The sequence below is a fragment of the Otolemur garnettii genome, unplaced genomic scaffold (assembly GCF_000181295.1).
Source record: "Otolemur garnettii isolate 467f Iridium unplaced genomic scaffold, OtoGar3 scaffold00050, whole genome shotgun sequence".
In the NCBI taxonomy this organism is placed as follows: Eukaryota; Metazoa; Chordata; class Mammalia; order Primates; family Galagidae; genus Otolemur; species Otolemur garnettii.
This window is the reverse complement of record NW_003852445.1, coordinates 5385988-5408099: the sequence shown is the minus strand read 5'-3', so window position 1 is coordinate 5408099 and position 22112 is coordinate 5385988. Positions and strand designations below refer to the sequence as shown.

Below are 22112 nucleotides of genomic sequence, written 5' to 3'. Positions count from 1 at the left end.
GTTGTTTGGCGGGTCCGGGCTGGGGATTCGAACCCGCCACCTTAGGTGTACGTGGCTGGCGCCTTAGCCGGTTGAGCTATAGGCACCGAGCCTCTACTGTTTATATTTAGTGGACTGCAGGTGTGTGAGTGCAACTGCCTACATGTGCATTTATTATGACACGTGTATCCCTGAATAATCTATCTGTATATATCAAAACCTATTTACATGATGCAATTATGCATTTACATAAAGGTTCATGTTTATCCATTTGGCATGTATATACAGTGTAAGTATGGATTATTTCCCTGTCACATTATTTCCCTGCTGTCCAAAGACTCAATGCAATCAGGGGAATGGAAGAGGACGGGTGAAGCCACAGAGACATGCTGAAGGTGTCAGGTAACCCTGTGAAGGAGGTCCCATAAAAGCTGAAAGGGACGCTCTCTTGCCTCCTTCTGCCTGTCTTCTCTCTCTCTCTCTCTCCTGTCTTCCTCCTCGCTCTTCTCTACTCTCTCTCTTCTCTTCCCCACTCTCTCCTTATCTCTTTCCCCTCTCTTCTCTCCTCCTCGGTGCTGCTCTGCAGCCTCCCTCCCCCCACCAATAAAGACCTTTCCTACAGGCAAAAAAAAAAAAAAAAAAAAAAAAAAGCTGAAAGGGACAGTCTCAGCAAGCTGATCAACTGCCATAGACTTAAAAGGGAAATTTGAACCTTTTTTCCAGAAATAATCTGGACGGATCTAATTTCCTTCTTTGAAGTCACCCTTTTCCACTTTCAAAATCAAATCAACAGTGATTTATAGGTAATATCCCACAGGTGTTACCCAAAGCTGGCTGTTTTGTGGAAACAAATAAAACCTAAGACCTGACTGTTTTGCCTCAAATAATAGTTTAGTTGTGGAGTTAAGACAGGGACAGGGAATATTACATGGCAATATAAAGTATAAGTAGTAAAAGTTTTGGAGAAGGGACTGAAGAGGTCATTCTGGGGTGGAGAGGTCAGTGAAAGATAATTGTTCACCTGGAAATTAGAGATTTCCTCTACGAATCAAGACAATTTCTGCAAACTTAGGCTGGTTGGGAGATAAGTAGATATAGATACAGTTGGAGGGCTGAATCTTCACCACCTGCAGACATCCACTGAGTTAGCTGATTAGGTTGGTGGGCTAACATAGGGAGGGTCTCTAAAAAGGCTTTGAGCCCATGAGTGAGGAAGTATGTCACCTCCCCCTAACCTGCACCAGGCCCTTCTTTATATGAGGCTATGACTGAGGACTTGGTTTTTTCAATACCCAGTGTTGATGAGAATTCTCTGGAGATATTTCGTGCTGGTCTCAGTATCAAAAAGAGTAAAAGCTTCCCTTGAGCAAAATTTTTTTTCATCTTGCATGTGACAGGAATTGAATTTTAGACAAGGCCTCTCTTTTGAACTTGACTTCTAAGAAGGCAAAGTTTGGTCCCGCTTGCAGTAAATGTATTGGACTCTATACGCTGCACCTTTTTCAAATGACATATTTTTTTTGTTCCATTTTATATGCTTTATTTTTCATTTCACACACTTCTTTCTGTAGGGTATGTATCTTGATTTATTTTAGGACATGATAGCATATAAATTTAAGAAAATACATAAGTCAAATAGCAAAGGGAGGCCCAGAACATTACACCTGGGGAGACAAGCATGACTGTGGCTGGAGTCATCGCATATGGCCATGATAATGGATGTTATTAGGACAGCCTGGCAGTGATATCAGGGAGTCAGATCCCAGTCCAGGCCATAGCTCTCCGCTGTTTACTAGTTGTGTGATCCGAGGCAAATCATTCTCTATCTAAATCTGAATATTCTCATCTCTAAAACAGTGATCTCTTTGCATTCGGAAGGATGGTTTAAAGAGGTAATGTACAGAAAGCACTCAGCACAACTGCACCCTAATCAACATTAGTTATTAACTATCAACACTTATCACTTGGACAAGCAGGGATGGGCCGCCACTCTGGGCCAGACCTTCTACCCACCCCTCCTCTCCTGCTTTCCCCAGGTCTCTCACACCCACTCACGCCGGGCAGCTGTGCCTCGCCTGGTATGGATCACGCGTCCGGCGCATACCTCCACCGCCCGGCCTCGCAGGCTGCTACCCAGAGACCCAAATGCTCAGGTTAAGACAACTCCATAACCTTCATCAGTTCCCTACCGTAAGAGCCTCTGCGCTCTGACACAGGGGAGACCTACGAGGCGACAAGGAGTCCTCCAAAGGGGTCAGACTGAAATGCCCCGAGCAGCGGTGACAGGCCGCGGAGTAAGGGGTCCCAAGAGAGCCCCTGGCTGAAGCCCGTGTCCTCGGGCTCAGGTGGGGGTGGCCGGACGCACAGCTTCCCTGTAGGGCGGGGGTTTGGTGGGGCGCAGCGCAGCAGGGAGCCCCCCCTGTCCCCCTTGGACTTAATTAACCCTTTGGCCGGGAGAGGTGGACACCAGGCAGGGGCGAAAAGAGAACTTAGGGAGGCGCGGGTTCCTGGGCACTACCGAGGAATGGGGGCAGGTTTCGGAGAAGAGCCGCCGAGTGCCGCACGCTTCCTCCAGCCGATAACATCAGCGCTTGTCAGGTGGCTCAAGCCCGCGAGGGTGAGAGCGCGCGCGCGCGCGGGCTCGGGGGCGCGCTCGCACAAAGTTTGTGCCTGCGGGTGCGCTCGTTCGGGCTCGCCCGGCTCCGAGAGCGGAGGGCGGCCGGACTGCCGGGGGCGCCGAGGCCCGCGGTGGACAGGGCCGGCCGGCGGTGGCGATGCGCCGCGCCCCGCCGAGCCCGTCCAGCCGCCCTCGGTGAGCCGGCTCCGGGAGCGCGGGCCGCGGCCATGGGCACCCTGGGCAAGGCCAGAGAGGCTCCGCGGTGAGTAGGGGCATCGGCGGCCCTTGGGAGCGTCACTTTCCTTTCTTGGGGAAGAGGCAACTGCACGGGCGGCCCCCGCCCCGACCCGGGTGGGGGCGGCCAGGGTCCAGAATCTCGGCTGAAGTCGTGGGAGACCGGCACCGAGGGCGACACGTCGGAGTGCCCCGCGCACTGTGTGAGGGGCCGGGTGAGGGAGCTGGGACTGTGGCAGCGGCCGAGTTCGCCCCTCGAGGGGCGGAATTGCGAGGGCCGAAGCCCTTGACAGCCGCCCGCCGCCCGCACCCGAGACACCCACCCGCGGACTTTCCGCGCCGCCTGCACCTGCTGGGGCTCGGGGCGCTGGGAGCGCCACCTTGCGCCCTCGCCCGGTCCTGCCCTGAACCGCGGGGCAGCGTTTGCGGCGAGCTAACCGAGGTGGCACCGCTGGGTCGCCCCTGCTCCAGAGCAGTTTCCAGATCCTTTGGTCAGTGAACCATATAACCCTCTGGATAGCCCCTACACTATGATCTTCGAGATGTTTTTGGGTTCTTGGATGATAGATTGAAGCTAGAATGTCAGTGTGTCAAAGGGCTCTTGCTGGGTGAATGAGGCCTGGAAGAGTCAGGCGATTTTGAGTTTCTTGTCAAAGGACCAGAACCGCGCAACTGTCTGGACAGTGGCGTATGGCTGGCAAGTTGTGCGCTTCACGGCTCCATTCACGTAGTCACTGACATGACTGCGCCTACCCAGCCTACGCGAACATACCCCGTAGCTGCAGGAAACTTTGTCATGACGGACTTTCTGTATTTATAATCTCTGAAACTTGGTCCTTTATGCCCTCCCCCAGCACCTCTATGTATTCCCCCGAGGGTCGGCCAGTTCATTTTGTGTTATTGGGCGTGGGGAGGACAGAACTTTAAGGACTCCTCACTAGAAGCCAATAAAAGTCACCTTCCACTGCCAAGTGAATTGTGGAAGTTCCAATTCTTTCCTTCCATTCCATCCCTCACTCTTCTAGGCTGGATTTCATAAAAAGCTCAGACCTCCACTGAAATACCTGTGCCTGGAGAGAATTTTCCCCACACCAGTTCAGAGTTTTGGCAGTCTCCTTCAGCAAACCCCAGGGGTCCTTGGTCACTTTTAGACTCAGAAACACCTTCAGGTTAATTTGTTTCAGGACTTTTTTTGGGGGGGGTCTTTTTTTGGTGGTGGTGGTGGTTTCTTCACAACGGAACTGGGAAATATTTGGCTACTATCCTTTAAAAATTTGCCCTTGCTAGGCCAGGTGTGCCGTGACTCACACCTGTAATCCTAGCTCCCTGGGAGGCCAAGGCAGGTGGATTGCTCGAACTCAGGATTGCCAGCCTGAGCAAGAGGGAGACCCTGCCTCTAAAAATAGAAAAACTAGCTGGGCATTGTGGCAGGCACCTGTAATCCCAGCTGCTCCCAAGGCTGTGTGAGGCAAGATGATTGCTTGAGCCCAAGAGTTTGAGGTTGCTGTGAGCCATGATGTGATGTCACTCTACTGAAGGTGACAAAGTGAGACTCTGTCTCAAATACGTTTATACATATTTATATACATTATAAATACATACATATATATATGCGCCCCTGCAAACTGAGAGGCCATTCATTCTGTGGATTGATGAAACACCCTTACGCCTGCCTATAATAAAGCATTTTATAAATCCTTACCTGGTATGATTTCACCAGAAGAGATGAGCAGCCAGTCAAGACACTACCCAGCAAGAGAACTGAGTTTCTAGTTATGGTGCAAAGAGGCCCCATCTTCCTAGACCTTTTTGGCTGCAGTTTGGTTTTTAATGCTTTCTCCTCTTCTTGGTTTCCTTTGCCCGAGCTATCTGACCTCACCACTTCCCAGATTACCTCTTGCACCCTTCCTGCCCTTTTCCTTCCCCAAATACTCCCTTTAAGTTCTTTCTTTATGCCCCAAGGTGGTTTCCTTCACAGCTAGTAGGAAGCATTACTGGAATTAGAGAACAGTGTGGGTTTGCGAGTCCTAAATGGCCAAAGCCACCAACCAAGAGAGAAAATGGAATTTTCCTTGAATCTGCAGCCGCCTCCTCAGCCCTGGCAGGAAGAATGCTTTCAGTAGATGCAGCCTCTAGTTAGAGCTGTTTCTTCTCCAGGGTCTAGGGGGAAGTATTGTGGAAGGCCTGAAAGAGACTTTTTCCTATGAATGACTTTATTTTCATCTGTCCCCAACTCTGCCTTTGCTGAAGGTTTTAATGGTGAAAGGCAGCAGCTGAGGCAGAAAGCTGATTAATCCCAAGTAGTCCAGGTAATCCCAGGAAGAGAAAGGGGCCAAGCTGGCTTCTAGCCGCCTCTGCACCAGGGGTCAGTCATGTTACCCTTCTGAGCCTGGACATCCCTATCTATGAGTGAGGGGATTGAAAATGTGAAGAGTCCATCCAGGTCTGGGGTTCTGGGGATAGTTCCTGGGACCTGCAAAGGAAGTAGTGGCTGAAATTCAGCCTTTACGTTACCAGCTATGCTTTTGAAGGATTTCACTTTTGTTTTAAATTGACCTTTTCAGCCTCTCTGTGATGGTCTGCTTACTAATTCTTAGGGTCTACTTACTAATTCCAGGCACAGTAACAATTTGTTAAATGAATAAAGCCAGAGAAGTGCCAGGTGCAAACCCCAGATCTAGCATATAAGAATCATAAAACCTTTTAGCCTTTTTGAGACTTTGTTTCGATATCATGAAATGCAGATAATATCTTTCTGGGTTGGTAAGCTTCAAAGACAATGTAAATCCCCAGCACAGACCTGCCACAGTGTGCAGTGTAAGTGCACGATTCATTGTGGCCATTATTGTTTTCTTTTCTGATTCTGGAGCTATCACAGGGCCTGGGTTAAAATCAGTAATGGCCAGAGACTTGAGTCCTGTGTTTCCACCTCAGTTGATCTCTGAGAAACTACTGCCTTGGGTTAGTAGATTCCCAGCAACCAGATGCACGTTCAGTTGTGGTGGGCCAATAGAGCCCAGCCACAGACCAGCACCCTGGAGCTAGCTTTAGCAAGATCCGACAGGGCCAGGGTGCACCTCCGTAGACTGGCTGCGTGCTGAGTGGTCGCATGGTGCTGTAATACTCTGGCTTTTAGCAGGCCGGTTTTCCAAATCCACGTGTATCCAGCATTTTATTTCCATCTCAGCACTTTTCCAAAGCTGTTGAAGAGCTTCCCCAAACACCTCCTCTGGAACGGCGTCTCCCATCTCTGAGAAATCATATTTCTTACCGTTAGCACTCATAGGACACTTAAGATTTATATGGTTACCTCTTCATCTCAGTCTGATTCCCCAACTCGCTTTTTCGTGAAGGGACTTCTAGATAGCCTTTGTATAACAGCAACTAACATATTGTATAGTTTACAGTGTAACCTCACATGGTCTATCTCACTGTGGTCGGCTCTGGCCTATCACAATATCTTACTCATAGATGAAGCACTTATTGATTAATCAACACCATTATCACAATATATCGTAAACAGCTAAAGGTATATTTCTTTAAGTCTTTTTCTATTTTATTTCGCAGTAAACTGTGAAATAACCAAAGCCCCAGTAGGAAGAAGAGAATGAACTGTCTATGCTTCAAAAAGTTACCAGCAATAACTCGTCACTACTAAACCTTAAAAGATTACAATATGTATCTCTGTTTATTTTTTTTAATGGAAAGGAAAATAAAACATTCATCCTTCTTAAATCATTTTGCAGAGTTACTTGTACTGATGAGGCTGTGATAAAGTATAAGTGAATGAATGTCCATTAGACTCCTAAGCCACGTCCAGATCCAAACTTGTCTTTTTAAACCTTTAATTTTGGAACAGGGCTCTCATAGCTCTGCTTTCTTTTTTAATCATGAAGGACCCAAGTAAGTTCTTGACAGAATGATGTTCAGTAATAAAAATGACTCATACTGATTACTTCTATTATCAGTAATGAAAAACAGAATCTTAAAACCATCCAAGATTTGTAAAAAAGGCAGACCTCACTTAAAATCTACACAGCACCACCACCACCCCTCACTTCCTGCACATGGGTCCTTGAGTCTTTGAATTCTCCCCCAGGGTCCTTAGAGATGTTTCCCAGGCTGCCTGAGCTTGTGTAGCGTCTCTGGTATTGCTCAAGATGAATGAAGTTAGCTGAAGATGAGACCAGCTAAAACAATGCCGAAGACCCAAGTCAGTGGCCTAGCAGTTGAAATAGAGAATTATTGCTAGGAGATAGAGACTGCCAAGGTACAGTCTAGCCTCTGCCTTTTCCCTTAGGGAACTGCGAGACAGTAGGACGGAGCAGTCCTAACACCCAACGTGGAGAGCGCTCGTTGCAGCCCTGAAATCTCACCTTGTCATTTGCTGAAATGTCTCTTTAACAGCCAACCAGTCTGTCTGGTGGATTTGCCAAGTGGGAGGGGTATGTCTTCTATCAGCCCAACTCCCAGGATTAATTGTCTTATCTCCATTCTGTGCGTGGAGCTGCCAGTTTGTCCCCTGGCTCCTCTGCTTTGCCCTCACTGCCATCTCTCTTCCCCCAGGAAACCTTCCCATGGCTGCAGAGCTGCCCCTAAAGCAAGACTAGAGGCGAAGCCCACCAACAGCCCCTTCCCCTCTCATCCCAGCCTGGCCCAGATCACTCAGTTCCGAATGATGGTGTCTCTGGGACATTTAACCAAAGGAGCCAGCCTGGACGATCTTATTGACAGCTGCATTCAATCTTTCGGTGAGTTGGCGAACTGCCCACATGCATAATAATTGCTATATTACTTTGTTCTTCCTTAAAAAGTGCTTTATAGAATAACAACCTAGATTGCATTTGGGCTTTAAAAATAGCTGTTGAGCCTTTGAAATGTTGGAGACAGTCTGCAGAGCCTATGGCACATGACTGCGTGGGTGTAATAGGTCGTGATGAGAAGCGCAATTGAAAGTGAGAAAAGTTACCAAGGAGAGTTTGCATTTTCATTTTTCTTAGGATGGAGGTTTTTCTCGTAAGGAATAAAAATCGTGCAATGGTTTTGTGCATCTCGTGCTCTGACACTTTTCTGTTCTTATATTCTTGGGGGCACATAAAGACTATGTTACATGAGCAAACATTGTTATCAAACAGAAATTTGAATCATATGGAGAAATAAAGTCTTAATCATCCCACTTACAATCTGGAAGGTAGTTGTGGTGGAATAGGGAAGGACTCGGTAACTCCACACATCTGACTAGAAGATACTGGTTCCAAATGTTGCAAAAAGGGAAAAAACCTGAGGGCCTGGGAGTGCGCTGCTGTCAGTACCTGTGCTCACCTTGAAGGCTGCTTCGCTGAGTGCAGCTGACCGGCCATTATCTGAAAAGATTTCTTTAAATGTTTATAAGCACTGTCTTTCTTGTGATTGTTATTTGTGAAATAGAGATTGAAAAGTACTTAATATTTGTTCCCTTCTAGAAAAGGTATGATTAAAATGGATAGATTTCAATGAAATCTTTGAGTTCAGAAACTTCTCCCTCCCCTACTGGTGAGAAGCTGTGGAGGACCCCCAGTGGCTCCGCTGGCTAAGACCCTCCCTCCCCAGGCCCCAACAGCCCACCCCAGACCCCAGCCTCCTGGAAAGCTAAGAGAGGCTTAATCAGATCCCAGGGAGCACAAGATTAGATCTGAAAGCTAGGGACTGTTGGCTAAAAGTGTTTAGAGCTTGCTCAGACCTTATTTACAGGGTTGGGAAACATTTGACATTTTAGCAATACACGTTTAGTACAGTTTAGTTTATTGAACAGTTTCAACTATTTCAACATTGGTTTAAAGTAATAGTTCCCAAGCATTCGTGCATCAGAATCATGTGGAGCATTTTTGTTTGATGGTTTGTTTTTTAACAGACTGCTGTCCTGCTCCAGTAGGTCTGGGGTGGGGCCGAACAATTTACATTTCTAACAAGTTCCCAGGTGATGCCCATGTGGCTGAGACAACCCTTCCCTGCTACGCCTTGAAAATCACTGCTTAAATCACTGTTATAGACTTTTTAACTTGCAAAAGAGGGAGAATTTTTGTTATTACTAGTTTAGCATTACGTTTTTAATTCAATTTATTTATTTATACTTTACCTTCCAGTTAAGGATGATTTAGGGAACATAATAAATGGCTTTGTTCTTCAAAATAATCTCCTTAGAAAGTGTACAGGCTGGGTGGCACCTGTGGCTCAAGGAGTAGGGCGCCGGCCCTGGAGGTGGCAGGTTCAGGCCCGGCCCTGGCCAAAACTGCAAAAAAAAAAGTGTACAGGCAAGGAGATAAACTAGAAGAGACTGGGCCCCGGGAAGTGTGGCAGGTGACAGGCCCTTCCTCATCGTATCCTTCACTGGCACCTGCTTCCTGACTTGAACTGCACGGGAACTTTAAAGTTCCTTCCACTTTTCTGTAATCATACTTTCCAGGGTTTTAGCAGGACACTGTGCCTATTTGATGGACGAGGATTTTTATTCTGTTTTATTTTCAAAGAAAGCGGGACCAAAGTGTATTTATCATACTTTCTTCCTCTCCTGCCAATTATGCAGCCACCAGCTGAGTTCAGAACTGTTTTCCTAGCCTTGAAATAATGGTGCCATCCAACCTGAGAAATACATGACCGGTTCTGAAGTCCTTTTCCAAAATAACCAAGCCCAATCCACTCCTCTCAACAAATCCTACAAGGGAGGTGGTAACATAGATTTCTGGAATTATGTTGAACTAGAAAAAGTGCTTTAAAATCCAACAGCTGTAAAAATCCCCTTGAATCTAATAATCTTTTACCCACTATCAAGAAGCACTGATTAAGCCCCTAACAGCATCTGACACTGCGCTGGGCGGTACAACAAGGAGAATTGCAGTGACCAGACTCCCCTTCCATGAGAGCTTGCGGTACCTGAAAAAAGCGCTGTTCAGGAAAAGATATGTACAAAGGACAGGGCGGTGATACACAGGCGTGCAGGAAGCATGAGTGTTTTGTACCACATAGAGTTTGGGTAAGCACACTACACAAGTGAGGATGTATTAAGGAGAACAGCCTGTGCTTATTCAGGTCCTTGGGCCTTGGGGACACCAGGAACGTAGGAGCTCTGCAGTTTCCTGTTATAGAATTCACATGAAAAGAGGCAAAAAAGAAAAGACACTCTGTGTCTGGAGAGGATGCGAGAGAACACATTTGGTTTGGGATTTTCACTCTTTGTGAGCTGAGCTGCAGAGGGGACGAGCTGGGAGGCAACAGCTGACCACACTGGGGAGGCACCCGCTGCACAGGAGTGACCTGGGAACAAGACCGAGTGAGGCTAATCCTCCTGAACTTTATCTTACCAGTTATTTTTGCAGGTTTGCCTAGAAAAGTGTTGCTTTTAAGCTATCTAGCTAAGCTTTTTGTTAATGAATTTGTTTTCTCATTTCAGTACCCGTGAATGAGAGAGAAACGGTATAGAAATGAGGGGAAAAGGTACTCTCTTGCTTCAGACCCTGATTTCAACTACTCCCACCAACTTGAAAAAAAAAAAACAAAGGGGGGAAAAACTGTTTTGAAGATAAAGACTGGCTAATTGTAAATTTGCTTTCTATTCTCAGCCTCGGCTTCTTGCCTTCAGGAGGTTTGAATTGGCTTCAGCTATGCTGTCCAGTACAGCTGCCACTAGCCAATGTAGCCATTTATTTTTTCTTGCAGTTTTTGGCTGGGGCAGAGTTTGAATCTGCTACCCCTGGTATATGGGGCCGGCGCCCTGCTCCTTGAGCCACAGGTGCCACCCAATATGGCTATTTTCGTATACATTTCAATTAAAGTTACATGGACAATTCAGTTTCTAAAGCTCACCAGTCATAGCCAAGTGTCCAACAGCCACAAGTGGTGGCTGCTGCTGGACAGAGTAAATAGAGACTATTTCCAATGTTGGACAATCTAGGGAGGGTTGATGGTTGATTGAAGGGGAAAAGCAACACAGATTTTCTGGAAACTGGGATTTGCAGTTAGCTAGCAGTACTAGGTTCTCAACCTTCCTAATACCGCAGTGTATTTTCATTGTTAAAAAGGTGTCATGACCCACAGATTGAGAACTGCTGGCTTAAAGCATCATGGACATTCAGAAGTCTTTACTGATGGCTATTTCTTTATCATTATTAACCATTAATTACCACCGACACTGTTCTCAGAAAGACTATTAATATAATGCTTTTAAGGATAGGTAGCCAGTATACACAGATTAAGGGTCCTTATGAAGGCCTCTAACAAGCCTCCTAATGTCACATTCAGGGTTACAGAGCCTTGAGTCATAGTTCATTGTTTTAACTGTAAAACAGCCTCCTCCTACGTTCTGTTTTAGAGGTCAGGCTTTACATTCTCATCACATTATTGATAGTGAGCACATGAGGCAAATCATCACAACCTGCTTACACGTATGTCACATGTATGCAAATCATACGCACATTGGGGTAGCATCCAAATTCACAGAGCTCTTTCCTCACCCCCCTCTCAGTACAAGGCAACTTCAGGTAGCATTTATAACAACTGCACACCTGCACCAAAAAGGGACCCCTGAACCAGTAGACCTGTGGGATGTAGGACGAAACTCAGTGTTTCATTTTACCTGTCAGTGTAAAGGGAGATACATTCTGTTATATTTCTGGAGTATCTTTTATTTCTTGGAGTTCCATTTGTATTGATCTTCTTTAATACTCAACTCTGAAATAGGCAGTTATTATCTCCTTTGAACAAAAAAGAATAAATTGAGACTCAGAGAATTGAAACAACTGGCCTCATGCCCCCAGTCTCGGGAGAAAACCTGCTGCCCATCTTCCCCTGCCTGTGGGACAGGCCATCCTGTGCTCCCAGGAGGGCGGTGTGCCACACAAGACAGGCCTGCACTCTGTGCCCACCCCCCCCCGCCCCGTCCCGGCTTCTGCGTGCCTGTTCTCTCCTAGGTTAGAAAATAAACTCCATTGGTAAAAAATAGTTTTTGTACTCCATCTATATACCAGGTATCTGCCTGTAATTTTCTGTTGAACAAAATATGAATTAATGAATTACTGGGTGCACTGTACTAATTCTACCCAGAGACCTCCCAAGCTAGAAATACCCACCGAAAAAAAAGGCATGTTTTCTCTGGCAGGGAACAGTTGGATGTTAAAAGCATTGTACAGACCCAGTTACTAAAGGTAAAACACTACACCCAATTTTAAAGTGGGAGCCAAAGAAAGCACACACACAGCTACTGGGACCACAGTTCAAAGCAAGGAACCCAATGGCAATAAGAGCAGAAGCCAAGGGCCATAACACAATGGGCATGTAGAGCCAACAGCAGGTACCTCCAAGAACAAAGTCAAGTGTAGTGTCAGGAAGGGACCTGAAGCCTTGGCCACTGATGGCAGGTGCTATGTGAAGAACTCAGCTGTCCCAAAAGCCCCCTCAGTGGAGCCCCCAGTCACTGGGAATCATGGCCACAGGATTTCACGTGTAAGGATGCTCCCTGGGCCACTCACATCCTAATGGCATCTAGGCATCAAGGCAGCTTGCGGGTATTCTTAGCCCTCTAGAATGAATTAGTATCATATGATTGCATGCTGTTTCTTCTGAGGACCCGTATGCTGCATCTTTGACAGGCTGGCAGCACCCTAGTGCCCCTGACTGGTGTCTCTGTTTCATGAACTTGAGTTTCAGTGAGTGCTCGTCCTGAGAAAGAAGAAGATGGGAAATCCCCTTTGCTCTTACTCTGTGCTGTCCCTCCACCCCCCAGCCCAGAGAACAGCAGTCTTCAAAATGCTTTGCCTAAGTTTAGAAAATGTCTCAGGAATTCTCAGCATTTTACTTGGATTAATCCAAGAGATGAGTTTTACTCAGAAAGAGAGAGGCAGACATTCAGCGAACTGACAGTGGTTGAACACTCGTCATGGGCTCTGCAGGGTCCTGAGTCTGTCCCTGAGTTGACCCAGTTAATCTTCCCAATAACCCTATGAGCTATCTATTATTCTGCTCTTTAATAGGGAATTGTAACTCAGGGAAGTCAAATGACCCGTGCAAAATCCTTCTCTCTAGGGAGCGAGCTGCTGAGATCTGAACTCTGGTCCATTTTTCTCTGAGGTTCACATTCTTCCTGCTATATGGGAGAGTTTCCAACTTGAGCATGAGAATAATCATCAGGGGAGTGTGTTAAACATTCAGATTCAGCCAGCGGTCACTGTGTTTTTTTTGGAGGTGACCCATGGACTGGTTTTGAGAAATACTGTTTCGAGGACATCCCATTCTCGGCCTTTCTAGGAAAATGTAGAAAACCTGAAGGGCACAGATCTCTGGAGAAGCAATAGAGTGTTTAAGTTTTCCAGCCGTCTGAAGTAGAGAGGCCCCTGGTGAAGGCAGGCTCTTGGCGATCTCTGTAGTAATCCCACCAGGGCTAATTAGAGCGAGGCCCTATCTATGAGCAGAGTTTCCTTCATTTCTCTCTTTTCTCACTATAGTAAACCCTCTACAAACTTGTAGCCTGTCTTTAGCCATGGAATTAAGAACTGGGATGTGTGTCCAACACTCCCGTTTCATACATTGCTGCAAGCCCTTGCTGCTTAGCTTACCCCATCTCCCATGGGGCCGAGGCCTACATGTAGCGATTTAGCTGAGGAGGGACTAGAAAGGTGCTTCCCCGACTCTTCCAAAAGTGCCGCTTTGCCAACAGATTCTTTAAGGCAGTTACATTGGCATGAAGGTTTTAAAGTCTGTGATGAAAACACATTAGGAAATAGCATGAAAGCAAAAACAGTCTGTTCGATAACTGACAGAACAGCAGTGGTTGGACCCTGCACCTCTGGAAAAGGTGACCTACAGTACAGAACCCACATGTACCTGGGGATGTTAGAACCTGTCTGCTTCTGCATGGAGCAGCTGCCACTGCCAGGTTTTGTGCCTGGTTCTGCAGTTCTGGTGAGATTGGGCTGCAACCTCATTGGGTTTGCCGTAGAATGGTTGGGAGAAAAAGAACCGGGAAAAAACAAGAATGGGGCAAGGCCAGCTACATGGGCATACCACCTGTGAAGACGCATGGGTCCTGCATTTGGTTTAATGCTGTTATAGCTTGAAATCCTTAATAATTTTTGATTGAGGGCTATTCCCATCTTTAATTACACTGGGCCCCACCAACTGTGTAGCAGGTGGTCAGTGTAAGTCACAAACCAGAGAGCAAAAATAATTTTTCATGGGCTATAGACACATAGAATGATGTTTTATTTCTTACTGAGTTTTTTCTTTATAGAGAGAGAAAATTATAAAAAAAAAATTATGAAAAAAAAAAAAAAATAGTTCCACTATCTCTTAGCAGTTGTGTACTGGACTGGTTCATGCCAGCTCTCAAGGGCAGATTGTTAAATCTTCGGGAATTTTGTAAGCCAGTTATGAAATACAGCCATGATTAAAAATTATCTTAAGATTAAATTATATTAAATAATTCAATTGTTTACAATTTAATTACTTACAATTAGATTATGTTGAAGTTACATTAAAACCAAAGGTAGGAAATACTCAGGACTCATCACTTCCTACTGCACGACCACATTTTATTATTATCTTTGCTTTTGAAGTTGTACTGATCATGTAACCATATCTAGATGTATAAGTGCTACAGAACAGTCTGCTACTGCGCATCTCCTCCCAGCTCTGTTCAGTGAAGTCGGCTAACAGCTTGACTCGGCCTGTGGAGGGCATATTTATACCGTGGAAATCAACCGATACCGTCAGTCATGGCTCCCATGGCCGTGGAGAGCTCCTTGTTAAACATTTGCCCGCACACCACTGTCTCTCCATACAGAGGATGTGTCCATAGCAAAGTGTTGAGGGGGGAAGGGAACCTGAAAACTTGGGAATGTCACCTAACCTGGAGGAAAAGGTAGTAATTCTGCCATTGTTTTCTTTCTTTCATCTCTGTGTCTTAGAAAACAAACTCTCCATACCTTCTTCAAAGAAAAGAACAATATACCTTAGAGATAAGCATCAGTGAGGTTGAGAAGTCTTCTTAAAATGACGATGGAACTTAAAAACTAGAACTGAGAGCGTCTCAATCTGGAGCCAAAGTTGCCAGTCCCCGTTTGTTAACGTTTTAGTTCAGCTCTAAAAACTCTCTAAGATTAGATCATCCCTGGTTTCTGACCAACCGAAGCTCAATTTTGTGAACTTTTGTACCTCTCCTACGATATGCTATCTGTATTTGTTTCTGATTCCATCTGTTTAATCATTTGCCTTCACTTCCCACTGTGTGGTGGTAGGCACTGTTGAAGCTTTTGTTGAGTGTGTTTTCATAAGTTTGTTTGCTAACCAATTTCTAATTTTACAAAGTGCCTGTTCATATCCCTTCCTTTTATATCATTTGCTGCTTGATCCTTTTATTGTTAGAGTTGTCAAAAGCTTTTTAGATAAAAAGCTATTAACTCTTTGAATATCATTTTCTATAGGTGTTTTTTTTTTCATTTTCATTTCCATTTTTATGTTGGTTTTGATATTGTAATGTATAGAAATTTTCCATTTCCGTGTAGTTAACTTTGTCCATGTTTCCTTTTTTAGAAATCTTTTATTCTAAACATTCCAAATATCCCTATTCTAAATGTTTGGGGACTGTTCCACTGTCATTTTAATGAATGTTTTATTAAATCCAGTGTATAATTCCATATCACACTATTGTGGGTGATCAATAAAAGTTCATGAATAATTATTGTTGCAGAAAAAGACGCCTTCACTTTTGTTTCTGAGATTGTTGTTGGCTTAAAACTAATAGCACAGTTTCCTCTCATTGTGATGCTGTTGAGATGATTTCTGAGATTAAAAATCTATGGGAGAGGCTTGGCGCCTGTGGCTCAAGTGGCTAAGGCGCCAGCCACATACACATAAGGTGGCAGGTTCAAATCCAGCCCAGAGCCCACCAAACAACAATGACGGTTGCAACCAAAAAATAACTGGGCATTGTGGCGGGCGCCTGTGGTTCCAGCTACTTGGGAGGCTGAGGCAGGAGACTTGCTTGAGCCTAGGAGTTGGAGGTTGCTGTGAGCTGTGATGCCACAGCACTCTATCCAAGGGGACAGCTTGAGGCTCTGTCTCAAAAAAAAAAAAAATCTGTGGGAGAAAATGTAATGAAGTCTCAATCATGATACTGAACATGAGCTTGAAGAAAGTCCTTCTGGAATTTGTATACTTAAAAGTGATGCTTTTAAGCCAGGCATGTGGGTCATGTCTGTAATCCTGACACTCTAGGAGGCTGAGGCAGGTGTATCGCCTAAACTCAGGAGTTTGAGACCACTTTAACCAAGAGGGACACCCAGTCTCTACTAAAAAATAGAAAACCTAGCTGGGCATTGTGGGAGGTGCCTGTAGTCCCAGCTATTCTACTTGGGCAAGAGGATCAGTTTGAGCCCAAAAGTTTGAAGTTGCTGTGAGCTATGATACCACATCACTCTACCAAGGGCACAGAGTGAGACTGTCTCAAATAAATAAATAAATAAAAACAAAAGGGGTGCTTTCAATCTGTTTAAAGAGCCAGTATCCTTAGTGTGGAATCTTAGAAACTCAACCAAACTTAAATTAGTTTTTTCTAAATTATTAATATAGAATGAGACCATATTATTCTTACATAGATTTTCTTCATGGTGGGAAAATATATATAATGTAAAATTGACCACTTGTATAAACTTCTAAAATGTGTTAGTAATAGCTAACTTTTGAATATCTACTATGAAAACAGTGTTCATATTATTTTTTGATATACATGTTCTTATTTCCTACTATTTTATAAGTTCTACATTTATACAGATCTAACTGTAATTCAGCTCTCCTACTTACTTTTTAAATTTAAGTAACTCTGAAAATTGTTCTTGTCCACAATAGAAAACTTAGAAAATACAGACTAGCTTGTCTAGGAGTGTGTCCAGTTTGAAAAAAATAAAATGAAATAGAGTAAAAATATAAAATACAGACTAGTAAAAAGAAGAAAAGTACAGTCACCCATTCTACCACCAAGAGCAAGATAAACATTATCAAGACTCTTGGGTGTATCTGTCTATAATCACATTATCTTTTTGATGCTAGATGCACTATAATTAACTCTGCTTTTCTTAATTCACATTTTAAACAATTAAGAACTTGAAACCAACATTAGTCTCTAGGAAGAAGTATGCTAACATACAAAGTTGCTGTTCCATCCTAAAATTGATTTTAAAATAATTCTGGAATAATCCTTTCCGATATGGGACATAAAAGCAAAGGTTGCTTGGCAACTGAAATGGTGCTAATGAGGAATTAAAGGTATTACAGGGAAAGAAGAGTCCTCCAATCTTTCCAATGCTAAATGCTAATTACAATAACTAGCTGATTATAGTTGTAATAAAGGAAAGAAACAAAAAAAAATTTCCACTAACTTAAAATTCTAAGCATGAACTGTCTTTTCTGTGTATGATAAAAGTGAGATGGGGTTTGTTTGAAAAGAAGCTTTCTAAGAATCTTAAGAGCAACCAAGCAAGACACATGGCAGAACCTACCACAGTTTGGTACATCTGTGATCCTTCTGTAGTTAGAAGAGGTGGTGGGCAGTGGGGTGGACGAGGCCATGCTGTCTACTTTGGTTTTTTTCAGAGAGTGGTCAAGGGCCCTGGGGTGTTGATTCTTCCTAGAATCTTCTAGCAGAAGATGCTTCCAGGAGGCTTAACTTGGAGGGACACTGGCGATTAATCAAATTGGACAAAAGGAGTGGAGACAAGAAGGAGAAGAGGGAAGCAGAGATTGTTAGTTTTGCAGTGGAAGAAATGGGGTAACCAGAGTAGTAGGGCAGTCATGGGTGAGGCCAGCTGAGAATTTATAAAAGGTGTGGCCTCAAGCCAGAAAGGGAGAGTTTCTGGGTGGAGGAGCACATGGAACTGCGTCTTTCCTTCTGTGATTTATCTGAACCACTGTCTAGGACCTGGTTTTATCCTCTTGTGAACAGTTAAAGGGGGAACTCTGGGCATTTAGGAAGCCAAGAAATACCCCAGTTATCATTGATGAGTCTATCCTGTTAGAACATAGTTACAGACTATAAAGCATCCTAAAATGTGACAGGCAGTTAATCATATTGGTAAATTTCCCATTCACTTACTTAATGCTCGATACATAGGGCTTTTCCACATTCCCTTTTCTTCTTCCTCCCCAGTCCATTAGCATCATGGATTCCAAGTTTACTCCATCCAGACCTGCCTTGGTGGGGTCACTATTTCCCTCCAGTCCTAGGGAGTTCAGGCCAGACTCTTGCACTTCCCAGAAGATAGCCGTAGGACCCATGCTGCTGGCCCCTGGGCTGTGAATGCTTGGGCTCAGCAATTGACTCTGGGGCTTATCTGACTATTTGGCTCTGCTTTAAGCCCCAGTGTAAAAGCTTCCTATGCTCTCTGTTCCTGTGGTCCCCTCCCCTCTCTGTCCCCAGGGGCTTACGGTCTTATTCCCTTGTCAGTAACCGCCAGTGCCACCTGAGTTGGACTAAGCTCCAGTTAACTAAGAAAGTGCCCCCTCAAAAAGAAAAAAAGATGGACAGAACCCTCTGGATAACAAGAGACTTCAGAGACATTGCAACCAGTCATAGTGTGTGAACCTTCTTTACAAAAATTAAGCATGTGTGCATACAAAAACATACACTCACATAACCGTATATATTTGTAAATTGAACAGTGGATATTTGATGATAATAAGAAACTATTGTTGGTTTTGTTTTAATTGTGTTAACGGTGCATTGGTTCAGTGCTTTTTTTCTTATTTTTAAACGTATGTACTGAAATAGTTACATGAACTATCATGGTTGAGATTTGCTTTAAAATAATATGGGAGGGAAAGGGAATGGGGTGGATCACAGTTGGTCTTATGTTGATCATTACTATAGGGAAGTGGTTTTCAATCTGTGGGTCGCAACCCACAGGAACTATATTAAAAGGTCAAGGCATTAGGAAGGTTGAGAACCACCCTTATTGAGGTTCCTTACGTTGTTTTGCTTACTGTGGTATATGCTTTAAAATTTCCATAATAAAGTCGTAAAAGTATCTTTAAAACTAAGAAAAACTGATGACTGAGAATTGCAGAAAAGTCAAAGGAATCTGTTGCTCTAATACTCTTGAATGATAGAGTGACTGTGTCTGGTTACAAGAGGGGAAAGGAAAGAATGAAAATGAGTCCTTTGGTTACACACCATGGAAATGACTTACTCGTGCCTTGTGCTTGCCGTCCCATGTCACAGCCAGCCAATTGCCCACTCAGGCTGAGTTGTTGAATGCCTGGGTGTCTAAAAAGACTAGAATATAAAATGGGAATTTTAATCTTCTATCCTACTGTCAGAGGCGGGAGTTGGAGTTGAGCAAGTGGACCATGCTACTCCCCTCCCCGACTGTGAGCAGGGCAATGCCATGCCTTGGCACAGACTGATCTCAGAAAGCCATGAAGATTTCAGCAGGAGGCCGTGGGAGGCTATATACCTTTGTGGTCTGGGGAACCAAAACCAACACTGCCATTTACCAAGGATTGGCCTTAGGCACAGTATTTTACTGCAGTTTTCTTATCAGCAAAATGGAGAATGTTGGTGAAAAAACTTTAAAGGTTGTTTTAGTGTGGATGAAAATTAAATCAGGTTGTCTTAGTTTGGGTTGTCCCCAGAAGCAGATCCTGAGACAAGAGCTTTTAAGTACAGGTCATTTACTTGGGAAGATTCTAGGAAAAGCTGGTAGGGGAATATGGAAGGCAGCTCATGGGGGCTGCATTATCAAGTTACTACTCTGGCAGTCAGGATAGAAGACTCTCGAGAACTATCTTATCCAAGGGAAAGGAGCTGGGGTATTTATATACCAAGCCCCATCAGTCACCTTCTAGAGGGTGTTAATTCTCCAGCACTTCTGGCCTGCCTTGCGCGCAGGTGGAAATATGAAGGCCCTCCAGAGAAGTCTCAAGCAGGTAAAAATGGGGTTGGCGTCCACTGTGGTGGTAAGTCTGAAAGTGTGTGTGTGGGAATGGGCAGCCACTGCTATAGAGTCAAAAAGCAAATGCTTGGCAAATGTTAGATGGTCAAATATAGGCTGCATAAAATCCAGATAAACAGATGTGGAGCCGATTAATCACCATACTCAAAGTGTATGCACACAGGTCTGAGTATGGAGAGACCATTCTGTAGATAGAACCATTGACGAATGTCTCTGAAATTGTCATCAGATTTAAACACAATCTGTGTTTTTGTTTGACACGATACTAGGAATAGTAAATACATTACATAATCACAATTCAGGAAAATGAATAATATAAAACAATACAACTTTAGTAAAAAAGTCTTACACTTAAGATTAAAAACATTGTTTCTTGTTATGTTCTGGATGGAGGAAAAACTGGATTCATTGTAAAAAATGTCAGTTCAGGCTCAGCGCCTGTGGCTCAAGTGGCTAAGGCGTCAGCCACATACACCTAAGGTGGCGGGTTCGAATCCCCAGCCCGGCCCCGCCAAACAGCAATGATGGCTGCAACCAAAAAATAGCCGGGCGTTGTGGCAGGCACCTGTAGTCCCAGCTACTTGGGAGGCTGAGGCAGGAGACTTGCTTGAGCCCAGGAGTTGGAGGTTGCTGTGAGCGTGATGCCATGGCACTCTACCCAGGGGGATAGCTTGAGGCTCCGTCTCAAAAAAATAAAATAAAATAATAAAAAAATAAAAAATGTCAGTTCTTGTGAAAAAAAATCAAAGGAGTTTAGTAGACTATAAATGCAATATGACCCAGTAGTATCATGTGTGTTCTCAAAAAGTTAAAATCTGAAACTGCATTAATAGAAATAGATTTGCTATGTTAAGGGAGTAATGTTTCCATTCCACGTTGAGTTCCGGGGTTAATTCTTCTACATAGTGATTTTGTGCTCTTCAGAAATTTCTTAATGTTTCTGAGACTCAGTTTCTACCAGCATGAAAGTTAGTACATATTTCCCTGGGTTGTTGTGAAGTGGCTGTCTTAACTAGACAGAACTGACCAGGCACAGTGGCTCAGACCTCTTAATCCCAGTGCTTTGGGAGGCTGAGACAGGAGGATCACTTGAGCCCTAGAGTTTGAGAACACCCTGGGCAATATAATAAGACTCCTGTCTCTGCAAAAAATTTAGAAGATCACCCAGGCATGCTGGCATGCATCTATCTGTAGTCCCAGCTACTTGGGAGTCTGAGGCAGGAAGCTCACTTGAGCCCAAGAATTCAGCCTGCAGTGAGCTATGATTTCACCACTGTACCCCAGTTTAAGAGACAGTGAGACCCTGTCTCTAAAATTTTTTAAATGAATTTATATATATAATGCTAGCATAACTTCATTACGCAGATAAAAATGACACCAATCATTGCTAGTATAAACTTGTTGACTGTTAAGTGTATGGCTGCCTTAGGTTAATAATGCAAATTGCCACAGGATACGGAATGATTAGAATGGCTGTGTCAAAAAAATTACCAGGATGTAGTTATAACACACAAGGAAGTAGTAATGTTATAGTTTTAATTTTTATATGAATTCCAGCTATGTTAATTTAGTGTTCAGCAAATAAGACCCCAAAAGCTTTTATTTTTCATTGTATTAATCAGGACAGTGGCATAAACTATCCAACATAAACTTGTCTTTTGGAATTTATAGAAGGGATGGGAGCCTCTAGCACATACACATTATCCATTCTCCATGTGTGTCCGTCTGTCTGTATCTGTCCCTGTGTCTCTCTCCTCTGTGACTTCCTCCTCTCTGCCTGTCAGCTAATCATTCTCTTACACCGAAGATGTGGTCCCTCTATAGACCAGAAACATGGCACTAACAGCTGTAATCATGTGTCTCTTGCCATTAGAGATTTTATTTTTTCCCTCAAGTTCAATTAAAAAATTGCCAGTGAAAATCTTTAATTGGTTCAAATTGGGGCAGGCGGCTACTGCTTGAATCAGTCAACTGTGGTCACTGGAAGGGAGTCACTTAGTAATGTAGTATTTCTATCTCAAACCACGTGATTGAATTTGGGGAAGAAACATTTCCCAAAGGAAGACTGATGTTCTGGGCACACAAAACAGTATCTGGGCTTGGCGCTCATAGCACAGTGGTTACAGTGCCAGCCACATGCACGTGCAGGTAGGGGGTTCCAACCTGCCCAGACCTGCGAAAATAATAATGACAACTGCAACAAAAAAATAGCTGGGTGTTGTGGCGGGCGCCTGTAGTCCCAGCTACTTGGGAGGCTGAGGCAGGAGAATCGCTTAAGCCCAAGAGTTTGAGGTTACTGTGAACTGTGA

General features: G+C 44.2%; 1 protein-coding gene across 3 annotated transcripts in view; it reads left to right on the top strand.

Moving 5' to 3' along the window:
• The first annotated feature begins 2642 nt into the window (after positions 1-2642).
• Positions 2643-22112, top strand: part of RASGRP1 (RAS guanyl releasing protein 1) — a 74298-nt gene continuing 54828 nt past the window's right edge. For 2 of the 3 annotated variants that reach the window (XM_003791701.3, XM_012806322.1), the window contains exons 1-2: positions 2823-2858; positions 7397-7581. In XM_003791701.3, the coding sequence (XP_003791749.1) occupies positions 2824-2858; positions 7397-7581 (220 nt within the window). In that variant the 5' untranslated portion in view covers position 2823. Of the gene's footprint in view, positions 2859-7396; positions 7582-22112 lie in introns of all 3 variants that reach the window. The other variant, XM_003791700.2, reaches the window with a different exon arrangement.